Below are 15,125 nucleotides of genomic sequence, written 5' to 3'. Positions count from 1 at the left end.
GTATCTGTGCCCATATAGAACATAGCACAGTTGTTGCAGCTTAGCTTGTAGGTCACATGACTGGTTTCACATGTAGCCATGCCTTTGATGGGGTATGTGATGCTACTGACCAGACTAGAGTAGGTGGTGGTGGGAGGGCGTGTGGGACAAGTCTTGTGTCTTGGTGTGTTACAGGGATTACAAGTTTGAGAGGGTAATTGCAGTCTGTGAAGGCCTCAGTGAGACTCTTCATATATTTTGAGAAAGGCTGTTTTCACTATAGAAGCGATGGCCATGGATCAGTGAGGGTTAAGTACTGGTTAGGTACTGGTATGAAGGTTTCATTATCTGTAGCCAGAACCCAATCCATGTACTGTTCCTGTATTGTTGCTTGGCTCATGGAATCCCCCCCCCCCCCAAATGAAGTTATCATCAAGTTACTCATCTCCGGCTGCAACCCTTCCTTCCACAATGACCCAGACTCTGCCAGTCCCTAACCCTCAACAAAATAGTTCTGCAAAACCCTGTCAATGAAGCCCAAATGTCCTTGCAATACCTCCTCTCCATCTATAAAATTCTCCTGCTATGCAATCCCAAATTCCTGGATCCCATCTCCAACATTGAAACTCTTATACTCCATTAACTAGAGCAGCATACACACCACCAACTCAAAATTCTCCAGCCTGTTCATCTCCTACCCCTACCACTGTCCACTACCTCCACAACACCTCCAAACCTCCCCCGCAGTCCCTCATACCTGACAATCCCTGCCTCGCAGACCTACTGTATTTACCCCACCATCAGAAATTCCCTCCCACTACCATAAAGAATCCAGAACCTAAACAGACCTGAAGCACCTTCATGCATCTTTCCTCCAAAACCCTTAGCCTCATGGAAGTATCAATCCATTCCAAAGGCCTCACCTTTTACCCCACGACCAATTCAGTCATGCAGGACGTGCTAAATGCCTTCTCTCCTTTGCCAAGTCCCTACAATGGAAACAGTAATCCACCAGTCAGACTCAACCAAAGACCAGTGTTGAACCTTGTCTGACTCAGTTCGCTCCTCCTCCAACAGTGATCCACCCCCACTGCCCCCAAATCACTCCTTGTTAACGTTCCAGAATTCCTTAAACTCGAACCTTGGCTCACCATCGTTCCCCAAATACCTCAACATGCAAGCTAACCTTACTTTCGCAGAAAGAACCACAGTCCACCACCCAAAATCTGCTCCCAACCTTTTAACACCCCCCCCCCCCCCCCCCCCCTGCAGGTCAGAGGGTTAGAACAGGCCCGAGGTATTCCTGCCTGTGATAAGAGGCAACTAAAAGGTGTCTCACACATTTCGCCTTTTCTGATGGTACTCTATAGGGTTTCACCTCAATTTTTTAAAAATTTTCCTGTAGACTGAGCCAGTTGGGGAAGGGCACCTTACTTGGTGCATTGTGTCTTATCATGCACTGAGACCTATCTGCTCATTCTCCAACTGTTGGGCGAGGTCATCCTCCTGGGTGCATATTTTTCCATCATCTGTGGAGTATCGTTTTCTACGCTGATGATGGTAATGGACTTCTTTGCTTGGTTGACCTGATATCCGGCACAGTAGCCAGTTGGTTGTGGTGGGGCCGCCATATACTCCCCACGTATGCCAAGGGGTAGATGCCCATCCTCCTGGGGCATCAGGACTCCCGGCAGTGGCCATCCTGCCTGATGGCCTTTGCCGCAGCTGGGTGGTGCCCGTGGGGAGGGCCACTGGTTGGAGTGGGTGGCATCAGGGTGGCTCAATTCAGTGTACAGAAGCACAACTCCAAATCATTTCCCTCCCTGGCCACACCATGGGAGGAATGTCAGGTTAAGGGTGGCAGTGGCTCTTATTTGTCCCAGTACCTTGTATGTTAGAGAGCTGATGGGGAATCTTTTATGATGATGAAGCCTCAGTATTTTTATTGGGAATTTAGAGGACAAGTTTGGGGATGTGGAGGGCTTGTCCAAAACGAGATCTGTGTCAGTCTTGATCAAAACAACATCTTCTGCCCAGTCATGGGCATTACTCCCTTGTGACAAACTGGGGGATGTTTCTGTAACCATCGCACCCCATAAGAGCTTAAATATGGTCCAGGGTATCATATAGCACCGGGACCTTCTTTTGAAGTCCGGCAATGAGCTGCATGCCAATTTAGAACAGTGACGTGTACATTTAGTTTGGTGTGTCCATTGGGTTCTGAGGGATAAACAGGTTCCCATTGGTGCCTTCTTCTTGGCCTTCAAGGGTGATAAATTACCCAAGAAGGTCAAGGTGATGGTCTACTAGTATGATGTAAAACCCTATATGCCTCTCCCAATGTGGTGCTTTAGATGTTGGAAGTTCGGTCATATGTTTCCTGTTGTACTTCCAGCGTCACCTTCCCATTTGTGTCAACTGTGGAGCGCACCATTGTCCTTGCTCGCCAGACTGCAAGATTCTCCAGAAAGAAAGGAAAATCGAGGACTGACCTACACTGAGGCTAAGAGGAAATTTGAGCTCCTGCACCTTGTGCGCATGACATTGTCTTAAGCTGCCGCTACAACAGTTCTAGCCACATCAGCTCCACCAACCCCAGTCACCTCTCAGAGCCAGAAGACTACACATGCCCCCTTGGAGTTGGGGGGGGGGGGGGGGTACTTCCCTCTCTGTTGCTCCTGCGCCTACTACTTCAGGAGCAACACCATCCCACCTCACCCCACCCCACCCCACCCCTAACCATAGGGGACGTTCGTCTTCATTTCTAAGCCCGAGAAGCATACAACTTCTTCAGCTGGTCGCAGTAGGAAGGTGTGTCTTGGGTCACTCCCTTTCCAGGTTTCTGCTGGTGGGAAAGATGACACCTACCAGTGGCTGAAAAGCCCAAGAGCAGCTGGTCACAGGGCTTCATGCTAATCCTCAGTCCCAGAGACTGAATCAGTGAAGTCTTCCCATCCAGGGAAACCCAAGGAACAGCGAGAGAAATCGAAAAAGAAGGTCCCCCCAATACCAAGGGAATTGCGGTGGTACCCACACCACCGCTACCTCCAAGCTCTGCGTCTGTGGATGAGGTGGAGATTTTGGCGTCCGCTGGGGACCTAGATCTTACTGGACCCTCAGGCAAAATGGATATAGACTGCTCAGGCAAAAAGTCAGTGGCAGCAGGTGACCCTGAGGTGTAAACTGCCTCATTGAATGTATAAACTGCCTCATTGGATGTTTCATGCCTTCCCAGTCTCATGCTGACGTCATCTTCCAGTGGAATTTGGACAGTTTTTCCCATCGCCTGGCTGAGCTCCGGCAACTGTTAAGCTTTACACCTGCTTTCTGCATTGCCCTCCAGGAAACATGGTACCCGGCAATACAGACCCCTGCCCTCCTTGGCTATAAGGGATACTATAGGAACTGTAGTGACTGTAATGGAGTGTCAGGTGGAGTTTGCATTTATGTCCTAATCGCAACCTCTAGTGAACCTGTGCCCCTTCAAACCCCTCTTGAAGCTCTGGCTGTCAGAATAAGGACAACATAGGAAATAACTGCAATGTATATCCTCCTCCAGATGGTGCAGTACCCCTGGACGTATTAGCTCCACTGATTGATCAACTCCCTGAACCTTTCCTACCTTTGGGAGATTTTAACACCCATCATGAGCAGCTGCTTGCAGTCTGGCCTCAGCAGCCAGAGACAGTGTTTTGTATAATTTGAAAGAAGGCTGTTTGGCTGAAAGGTTACATGTTTGACTGTCTTTTTTGTTGTACCTGTCTGCGCCTCGGTATCTCAACTATATTGCCATAAAATATAGGATCACATTTTCAGTGTCTAAATTATAAGTAAATTTCTTTAACTTCTGCTGAGACAAAATAACTCATTCTACCTACTAAAAAAATTGTAAGAAAATTGTTTTCACAGAATCCCTGCAAAGTGAAGAAGTGACAACATATTGCACTGGCATATGGATAGACTCCAGTTCAAGACCCAATCCAGATTTAAGTATTCCATGGGTTATCTAATCGTCCCATTGCAAAGGACACTTTCAATTTCCCTCCTTCCTTCCTTCCTTGCGCTCCATCTACAATTACATTATTGTTGATGGGATATTAAGCCCTAATGTTCTATCCATCTCCCCCCTTCCTACACCTGCTTCCAATGTTAATCAAAAGACTGAAAAGCAAGAACTGTGACAAGTAACTGTTTTAGACTAAAAAAAGCACATACTGTGTGTGTGTTTGAGAAACAATCAGATACGAATAGTATCCAAATGATATTCTGCTGTAAGTAAAAGGTTGGCGGAATGAAACTATCGTAGCTAGTATTTCAACAGCTGAGTTGCCTATAGTTCTTGTGTACCATTACTTTCTCCTTCATCATACTCAACATACATTCCCTTGGTGTAGAGATTGTGGCGAACAAAGTTTTGACTAGCTTACAGAAGGGAATCCCAAACTTTACTTTGAGAATTGTGGTACTTCAATCAAATACATTATTTATTTTGTAGGTTAATAAATTTTTTAAAAAATGACAAAAATATTTTGTTCAGTGACAACTTTTGATTCTGAATCGTAGCACAGAAACCATAATAAAATTTTTGTGTACATCAGAACACCTGTGTCCCACAGAACATAGTTTGGGAAACCTGGTGTACGGTAATCTTGCACAAGTACAGTACTGGGTGCATATATTGGCGATATGAATTAATACGTCATTCAGTATGTTTATCATTGTTAAAGTTTCTTAAAAACTCTTAACTTCAATGAAGAATATAACACTGACTGCAGTGTGCGTAATGTACCGATTTATTTGTGAGAACTACATGATACATAATGCACTGCTTCTAACAACATCTCAGAGTATTGGATTATATCAGTTGTAAAGAGTTTTTGTGAAATCAAGGAATAACTTAGATTATAGAAGAGTCTGTATAATGTAACACATTTAATGAAATTGAAATTAAGTTACAATATTAATAGCAGTTCCTGGATGGAGCAGTACGTAAAATAATGGGAAGGCAAACATTTGCCATGGCCAGGGGAGTATGCATTTTGGTTTCTGTGTGAATGTTTATGCCATTACTCTTCTTCTTCTTCTTCTTCTTCTTTTGCCCCCCCCCTTTTTTTTTTAAATAAAAAGGCTCATCAAAAGTTCCATCATGGAGTCTTAACGTTGACTCCGTGTCGAAAAACATACTGAACACCCATATCTCTTGCCATGACTTCTTCTTGACTAAAGAAATACTTAATTTCAGTATATTTAGTGTGATGCTAAAAATTTGAGATTTTGTACGAGTCTCACTGTAAATTGATAAGTGATCAGAAAAAACTAGTACTGGCGTCTGTTGTCTCATTCCCATGAATAAGCATTGCAACGAGTGTTTATTTTCAGTGGCATCTTTTGCTGCAATAAACTGTGCATCATGGGTAGTGATTACTTGAAAGGGTCGATGGAAGAAAGTACTAATCTTCACTGTAGTAAGAATTGTTATGCTTGTTATCTGTTACGTTTCTAAATTTACCACATGCTGGCAGCAAGTAACTCCATATGTACAGAACTGTCTACTGTATTAATTGTTTTGTCTTACTGTTTGTAAATTTTTGTCTCTGTTTTTAACCAAATGTATCACATATCATGACTATAAATTTGCTCTTGTGGTTTAGCACTTTATGCTGGCACCTCCTCATTTCATATTAGTCCCATGTAAGTCTGTACCAGTTTCACACTTTTAATAATTCATGCCCTTATTTGGTCAGTAAACAATGACCAAATTAATTGTATCATCAATATATAGGACTATTCATTTCAATGTTACTGTCTCCTCCAAGGTAGGAGAATAAAGTTATCTTTTAAAAAATACACTATAGCTAAGATCAAGTTGTGTTAAAATTGTCAGGTACTTCAGATCTCCAAGTGTTTGGTAATAGACGAAATAACTGTCCTCAGCACCTGCAACTTGTGTTTTGTTTATTGTAGATGTTGAAACCGTTTCGCATTCTTAAAAACTGAAATGCATTAATAAATACAGTGCATATGCTGTCTGCCATAGTATATTTGTAATGTGCCATCATACAAATGTTCAATGTAAAACCTAAATTGTATGAAGCAGTTTTGAAATTACTATGAAATTACCATCTTGTTGAAGTGTAACCATGATCATTTACATGAAGAGCAACAATGAGCTTTATTATAATTGATGTTCTTAATATGGATCTGCTTCTCTTGTCTAGAATCCCTCTTATTACAGAAACATGCAAAAACACATGTTCCAACATCTTCCAGCTTGCATGAGACCTAGCTAACTGTAATTTTAGTTGGAAAACTGTACCACTATTACCATCCGGTTGAAAAACTTGTTTAAAAAGTGTGCCTTTTGCTCCTTTTGGTAATTTGGTTAACTCCAAAGCCCGATTTTTTTTCCAATGACTTTATTTTATTGTGCATAGTTGCATCCAGTTGAAACTATATTTGCTGTTGTATGCTTCCCCAAAGCTTTCAGGATCCTCCCTCTCATTGTCATTTTGAGCAGTCATGATAAAATTGTTAAGATATGATGATTTCTTTAGTTTTGAACAGTATCATACCAGCTGATGAAGTGATTTGATAATATATTCTTCTTCATCTGTATCTTACTCTGTTTAATGCTGCAAGTCTTATGAGTTACTTCCTTTGTTGAATACTTTACCTAATTCTTTTTCTCAAGATCACATAGATACAGTTCACAGTATTAGCCTAGTTCTCTTGAAAGATAACAGCTCTCCAAAGAATGACTTCCTTTTCTTCTTATATCCAAATTCTATAGGATTCATCTCTATCATATCCCACTAAACATTCTTTGAACAATAATAAATCCAGGATAGAATAACAACATTTATGTTGTTATAGAGTGCTGTTCACCATATAGTGGAGACACTGAACAGCAGAGAGGCACCCTTAAAATCGGACTGTAGGATATATTGTAGCTGTTGGACAAAATTTCACATCATACTAAGAAACAAACACACATTCATACATACACAGCTCACACACAATTGGCGATTACCATCTTTGGTTGCGGAGGCGTGGCGTAAGTGGGTAGTGATCTCAGGAGGAGGGGTGGTGGTGGTGGTGGTGGTGGTTGTTGGGGGAGGGGGGGGGGGCAGAGGCACTCAATAGTGGGCTGCGAGGTGCAGCATCAGGAACTTTGTACTGGTATGGGGGAAGAGGGGCAGAGAGAAGGGAAAGGACTATGCTGATGGACTGGGATAGAAGGCGTGTTTGAGGCTAGAATGGGAGCAGGGAAGTGATAGAGGCAGACGATGGACAGGGACTAGGGTAGGCTCAGACCAGTGCAGTTGTAAGAATGAAGGATGTGTTGCAGGCAGGGAGAGATGCTCTATGTGCCATTTAGAAAGTCTAGTGTTGTTGGGAAGGATCCAGATGCCATGGGCTGTGAAGCAGCCATTCTAGTGAAATACACTGTGTTGCTCAGCAACTTGGTGGGCCAGCTGTCTCGTGGCTAAAATACACTCCTGGAAATTGAAATAAGAACACCGTGAATTCATTGTCCCAGGAAGGGGAAACTTTATTGACACATTCTTGGGGTCAGATACATCACATGATCACACTGACAGAACCACAGGCACATAGACACAGGCAACAGAACATGCACAATGTCGGCACTAGTACAGTGTATATCCACCTTTCGCAGCAATGCAGGCTGCTATTCTCCCATGGAGACGATCGTAGAGATGCTGGATGTAGTCCTGTGGAACGGCTTGCCATGCCATTTCCACCTGGCGCCTCAGTTGGACCAGCGTTGGTGCTGGACGTGCAGACCGCGTGAGACGACACTTCATCCAGTCCCAAACATGCTCAATGGGGGACAGATCCGGAGATCTTGCTGGCCAGGGTAGTTGACTTACACCTTCTAGAGCACGTTGGGTGGCACAGGATATATGCGGACGTACATTGTCCTGTTGGAACAGCAAGTTCCCTTGCCGGTCTAGGAATGGTAGAACGATGGGTTCGATGACGGTTTGGATGTACCGTGCACTATTCAGTGTCCCCTCGACGATCACCAGAGGTATACGGCCAGTGTAGGAGATCGCTCCCCACACCATGATGCCAGGTGTTGGCCCTGTGTGCCTCGGTCGTATGCAGTCCTGATTGTGGCGCTCACCTGCACGGCGCCAAACACGCATATGACCATCATTGGCACCAAGGCAGAAGCGACTCTCATCGCTGAAGACGACACGTCTCCATTCGTCCCTCCATTCACGCCTGTCGCGACACCACTGGAGGCGGGCTGCACGATTTTGGGGCGTGAGCGGAAGACGGCCTAACGGTGTGCGGGACCGTAGCCCAGCTTCATGGAGACGGTTGCGAATGGTCCTCGCCGATACCCCAGGAGCAACAGTGTCCCTAATTTGCTGGGAAGTGGCGGTGCGGTCCCCTACGGCACTGCGTAGAATCCTACGGTCTTGGCGTGCATCCATGCGTCGCTGCGGTCCGGTTCCAGGTCGACGGGCAGGTGCACCTTCCGCCGACCACTGGCGACAACATCGATGTACTGTGGAGACCTCACGCCCCACGTGTTGAGCAATTCGGCGGTACGTCCACCCGGCCTCCCGCATGCCCACTATACGCCCTCGTTCAAAGTCCGTCAACTGCCCATACGGTTCATGTCCACTCTGTCGCGGCATGCTACCAGTGTTAAAGACTGCGATGGAGCTCCGTATGCCACGGCAAACTGGCTGATACTGACGGCGGCGGTGCACAAATGCTGCGCAGTTAGCGCCATTCGACGGCCAACACCGTGGTTCCTGGTGTGTCCGCTGTGCTGTGCGTGTGATAATTGCTTGTACAGCCCTCTCGCAGTGTCCGGAGGAAGTATGGTGGGTCTGACACACCGGTGTCAATGTGTTCTTTTTCCATTTCCAGGAGTGTACAATGGTGGCCAGTCATGCAGACAACCAACTTCAGTGTGCTAATGGTTATAATCATGTAGAATGCCACACAATGGTAGGAGCTAAGTCGGTAGATTACATGGCTGTTTTCATAGGTGGCACTGCTTTTGATGGGGTATGAAGTGCTTATGATACAACTGGAGTTGGCAGTAGTGGTAGTATGTACGGGTTAGATCTTTCATCTAGGCTTTTTACAGGGATATGAGCCATGAGGCCAATGAAGAGTTGGAACAGGGATTGATAAGGATACTACATAGATCAGTTGGGTAGCAATAAAACTGTGGGATGGGTGAGGAGGATATTTCTTGTTTCAGGAAATGAGAGGTAATTGAAACATGATTAAATTGCTCCAATTATGGGTGGTACTGAGATGACAGTACTCGTATGTGTTCAGAAAGTTGTTGGGGGGGGGGGGGGGGGGTAGCACACTGGGGAATAAGGCATAGCAGGCCTGTTTCTGGTGGACAGTGTTGTAGAGCAACTTTGTTCTTTGAAGATCTCAGTGAAACCATCTGCGTATATGGATAGCGCCTGCTTGTCGAAATTTTATCATACCATGGAATAACGTTTATTAGCTAAAAAGCCTGTATAGCCTCCCCCTCCCCCTCACCACTCTGCAATGTGCCCCCTCCCCCATTTCGATCACTATCCCCCCGTATTGATTGCTATCATGTTCTCTCCCCTGCCCTCACTGAACACACACACACACACACACACACACACACACACACACACAGATCATTTGCTATCTCATCTCCTCCTTCCCCACAAATTATTCACTGTCTCGCCTCCTACTCGTCAAATCATTTGCTATTGCGTGTTCGACCCCCCGACAGGTTGTTCACTGTCTCACCTCTCCATTAGAATTGAATTTAGTGCTTAATTGTACTAGTGATTTGTAACTATTCTTAACTTTAATTTTCATGAACATTAATTACAAAATATTATTTCAGTGGGTGAGGGTTCCGTACCTGGAGAACGTGGTATGCGACACTGGGTAAGGAGAACAAACTTAGTTGATTCACGAACCTCAGTCACTGACGTTAAATTTGGACCAAAATCTCTTGGTCTTTTGCTGGCAACATGTTCTGCAGATGGTGTTGTTCGTATATATGAGGCTCCAGATGTCATGAATCTGAGTCAGTGGACACTGCAACATGAAATATCATGTAAGCTTTCTTGCAGCTGTGTGTCATGGAATCCATCATTTTCCAGGTAAATGTCAGAAAAAGAAAATGAGCACAAAAGAACAGCACTATCATAAATTTGTAAAAAGTTTTTAATGTTTATTTATGCTGATTAATTTTATTTTATTTATGCTGATTAATTTTATTTTATTTTTCCTATATTGTAATTAACTGCTTTTATATTTGTTATTTGTGGTGTAATATTGTGTTCCAAAGATCTAAAGTTCCTATATTGGCATTTTTGTTACTTGTGTTAATTAGATGGTTCACTCAAATTCAGGCAGCACTCAAGATTATTTTGCTTGAAAAGTAGAATAATTTTTACTTATTGTCAATCGTAATGTGCATTAAAATTGTGAAGAAGAAGAAGAAGAAGAAGAAGAAGAAGAAGAAGCAGGCATTGCCTGCACAGGATATGGGGACCATTAGGAATTAATGTACAGGGTGTGCATTATCTAATTTTACTACCTTCACTTACCAGAAGTGAGCATCTTTATATAAAAATGTATGAAGATTTTCATGTTTGATGAGTGAAACTAGTAAAATCAAATAATATGCTGCCTTTGACTGTGTATCTCAACATCAAAGAAAAATAAAATTTCTAGCTAGCTGGATGAACTCGAAGGACGCCAAGTGCTGAGTGATTGCCAGAATGCTTGGGTATACTTCACATAATTGTAGTAACTGTTATGCGAGATTGTTAGGATACACAGATAGGATGCTGCTCTACAGTGTTTTTTGTTTCTATGGATTTAATTTTGTTGTGCAATTTTTTAATAGAAAAAAATAAATGAAAATGAAACAGAAGTTCTTCATTAGCACCTATACAGAAGTATGAGACAGCAGAATAGACAATTCTCCATTTTCACTAAACTTTCCACATACTATTCTCAGTCACAAACTGTCAGGATATACTACAGCCATCAAGACATTTCACAAGTTTTGGAAACTTATTCTCAAAGAGTGAGCATCGGCTCATGCGTTCCACCTTACAGTGGTATTTGCTAGCCACTGCCATGAAACACTTGGAAAGATTGCTTTGTGCATTAATGAATTCTAGTCTCATATTGATAATGAGATTAAAGTAATGTGTTCTAGGGTGGTGGTCTTCATAGCTGCAACTGGAGAAAAAGGGGGGAGAAGGTGACATTAAACTCTGATCATATTGCCGTATCATCTCTGAAGCATTGCAAAAATGATTTTTCATAGTAATGTATCACCTGATCAAGATTTTAATTTGTGGAGTTGTTTTTTGTACATTTCATGTGGTAATGTGTAAGATGGCTATGTAGTGTGGGCATACTTCCGTCTCATTGAAACTGCAGTAGACATTTGGTGTCTCAGCTGCTCAAGATGCTTCTAGCTCAGCTCACTAGTAGGAACATTTCCTTTTAGGTAGCCATAAGTGGTAGGTGGATTTTCTTAATGCCAAATGATGTTGGCTTTTAGGTAGGTTATTGAATTCCTCATAATGCTTTTGCAGAGGTTTTGGGGCTAGCCTGTCATAGGGACTTCCATGATGTTGGTGGGAACTCTTTTGTATATTACAGATAAATAATAACACCACGTGTTGCTTTCATATGGTAGTAACACATGGAGAAGTGAAATTAGCAGAAGAAGGGGCAGAGCCATTGGTAATGTTCACTAGAGACAAATGATAATCATTCCATCAATGAAGCCACTGAGTGATTGCTTGAAGTGGAACATGTTGGAACAAATTATGGGGTTGTTTAAGATTAGAGAAATCAAGGCACTGAAGTGCAGTTCCCTGCAGAGTTCAGTTGATGTATGTTTATACACTTTGAGATGCAGATTAGTTGTGTTACTTAGCACTGTTCTGCTGCCTCAGTTCCTAGAGTTGTGAACTGCAGGTACTGCTGCTTTCACATTTCAGATGCGTAAAAGGAGCTGAAATTACCCTTGCAATATCTTTCACAACCGGCTAATGTAGACAAGTCTACTATAGAAACTTTCTAGTCTTTTAGTGTGATGTGGTACTTCCCATAGCCAGCCCTGTGTTACAAGCAAACATGAAATGTACAAAGGAGGAAAGGGAAAGAATGGGTGGAAAATTGTGACAACTAGTCGCACAGTGCATTGTGATAATACAATAAAGTTGAAAATTTGTGCCAGATCAGGACTTCAATCCAGATTTACCACTTCTTGTGAGGAGTTGTCTTAACTGCTTTGACCATCTGGACACAATCCCTAACCAACTCAAATTTCCAACTTATTACACCCTGTAATGCAGCATCCCACATCCATTAATCTCGCTAAATCCTGATTGCCATAGGAGTTCAGAAGATATCTGTTCATTCACACAGAAACAAATGCTCTAGAATCTTTGTTATTAACTGTCATTTACAGATCTGTATAAGGTTATATTATGAATTCTCTGATTATTCTGAAATCAATCGAGAACAATATTCAACCATTTTTCATCATTATTTTTTCATTTTCAGTGATTTGTACATTTGATTATTTACTCACTTACTTACTTACTTACTTACTTACTTACTCCACAGCACTACGGTCCTCTGAGGATCTTGGACTCCTCAAGTCCAGACTTCCAGTTGTGTTGGTCTTCAGCACTCATGCGCCACATCCTCACTCCCACTGCTCTCGGGTCGGTTTCCACATCTTCCAGCCATCTCACAAGTGGTTACCCTCTCCTTCTTCTACCGCCAGGATGTCCCTTCATCAGCTTCTTTGGGAGCCCTCCTTCTATCATCCACTGGACATGTCCAAACCATCTTAGCATTCCCATTTTGACCGAGGTTACCAAATAAAGTTCTTTGTACAGAGACCTTATTTCTTTATTAATCCTAGTTCTCCTTACCTCTCCTTCTTTTACAGGACGAAAAATCTTTCTCAGCACTTTCCTTTCCCAGATATTTAGTTTCTTCTCCAAATTCTCCATTAGTGCCCATGACTGACTGCCATGCCTAAGAATGGATTTGATCATAGTTTTGTAAAGTGTTGGCTTTAATTTCTTATTTAGGTTCTTACTTTTGAGCATGGAGTATAGTTCTCTATATGATCTCTAGGCAGCCTTAATTCGGTTTGCTGCCTCCACTTTGTTTTCTGGTGTTATTACTGAGGCAAGGTATGGAAAAACTGTCTATTCTTTTGAAGGTGTACCCTTCTAACTGGAGATCTATGTTTCTTCTAACTATATCAGTTACCACATACTTATATTTTGTCTCACTCATTTCTAAACCAAGTTTCTTGGCAGTGGCTTCAACCTCATTGACTGCTGATGTAAGTGCCTCCATACCTCTAGCACATATTACCACATCATCTGCATAGGCTAAAGTTTGAAAAATCTATTGTAAATATTGCGTCCTGGGTTTGTGGTTACTGGTCTTCCTGCATTCTTTAATACCAGGTTGAATAGTATTGGGGATAATGGGTCTCCCTGTCTTAGGCCTTATGCCATTGGAAACAATTTCGACAGACATCCCTAAACTTTTGCTATTTTCTAGGGTCATCTTAGTCAATTTTATTAGCATCTCAGGAAATCTGAATGTCTGCATTGTCACAATCATTTAGGTGTCCATATTCAAATCAACCTAAAATTTGTGGACAGTGGTGGCCAATTATCATGTACTAATGTGCTACAACACACTGTAAATATCACAATAAAATTATGCCATTTCTCTTTGAATGTGAGCCGGAAATTGCACTACAATTATGCCATTTCTCTCCGAATGCGTTCTGGTATGTGCATGCTCTAATGTGACATCATCTCTTCTGGCACTATGAGTGCTGCATTGCTTACAGCACCAGGTCAGTATTTTTCTTTGAAACCGCACGTAGAATATTGTGCAATTGTAGGACATGAGGAATTTTTAAGTAGTTGTTGTCATAATGGCACCCTGCCCGATTGGTCTAGTGCATGGGTGCATGGACTGGCAATTTGTTCACTCAGGTCACTCCCACCCCCACCCCCCCCCCCTCCACTTCCAATGTAAAATGATTGATTGTAAAATAGATCAATGTATATATGTAAAATTAATATAATAAATTTAGTTTCAGTTACTACCCTTGTAGCTGGCCGCAGTGGCCAAGCGGTTCTAGGCGCTTCAGTCCAGAACCACGCGACTACTATGGTCGCAGGTTCAGATCCTGCCTTGGGCATGGATGTGTGTGATGTCCTTAGGTTTAAGTAGTTCTAAGTTCTAGGGGACTGACAACCTCCGATTTTAAATCTCATAGTGCTCAGATCCATTTGAACTACCCTTGCAAGTCAAAATATAGGCCACCACATTGTAGCGCACTGATAAAATTTTGCATGAGCCGCCACTGCTTATGGAGTATTTTGGAATGCTAACTTGATGCCAGAACACAAATATCCAGATTGATGCTGGGTTCATGGCAGTTCTAAACGAACAGTGAGCTACCAAACCGAAGAAAACTTACACTGACTGATTTCGTTTACATGTAACTGTGGAGAGTTTGTCACCCGCTCCCTGCATTGCTAGTTGAAGGTAAAGACTCATTTGGAAAACCAATTTTTTGAAGAAATATGCATTGTTATTTGATCTCTGTCGGAAAAACATATAAACACAACTGAAATTCACTGTGGAACGATACTGGTTTACGGAGAGACTTTAATATCATGTTACGATCTCGCAGCATGCTGGCAAAAAAATTGGCAGCCGGTAGCGAAAATGTCACCAGTGAGGACTGAATTGGCCGGCACAGCACAGCTCAACAGATCTGAACACAGTTTGCATAGAGGGGCTGACTCAGGGCAACAGAAGTTTAACCTGAGAGGCTGACAATTTGCTTCAGACAAGAAGGTGAAACACTTCATGACATTGTAACTGAATATGCAAGGACAGGATTTTTAGCAGAAAGGTATACACATATTGTCCCATGAAGTGACAACTGCTTGCAACTACTTAAACAAATATGGAGACCAAGTTGAAAAATAACCTAATGTATGTACTATAAGTTGATTGTATTCACTGTATAAAATAAAATGTATGTTTCACTCCTTAGTTTTTGATCACCCCTT

At 42.7% G+C, this 15,125-nt stretch overlaps 1 protein-coding gene across 2 annotated transcripts in view; it reads left to right on the top strand.

Moving 5' to 3' along the window:
* LOC126273456 (nucleoporin SEH1) overlaps positions 1-15,125 on the top strand; it is a 150,642-nt gene that overhangs the window by 72,637 nt on the left and 62,880 nt on the right. For both annotated transcript variants that reach the window (XM_049977012.1, XM_049977013.1), the window contains exon 4: positions 9,869-10,130. In XM_049977012.1, the coding sequence (XP_049832969.1) occupies positions 9,869-10,130 (262 nt within the window). The remainder of the gene's footprint in view (positions 1-9,868; positions 10,131-15,125) is intronic.

The sequence above is a fragment of the Schistocerca gregaria genome, chromosome 5 (assembly GCF_023897955.1).
Source record: "Schistocerca gregaria isolate iqSchGreg1 chromosome 5, iqSchGreg1.2, whole genome shotgun sequence".
In the NCBI taxonomy this organism is placed as follows: domain Eukaryota; kingdom Metazoa; phylum Arthropoda; class Insecta; order Orthoptera; family Acrididae; genus Schistocerca; species Schistocerca gregaria.
The sequence above is the reverse complement of the archived record's forward strand: the minus strand, read 5'-3'. Positions and strand labels throughout refer to the sequence as shown.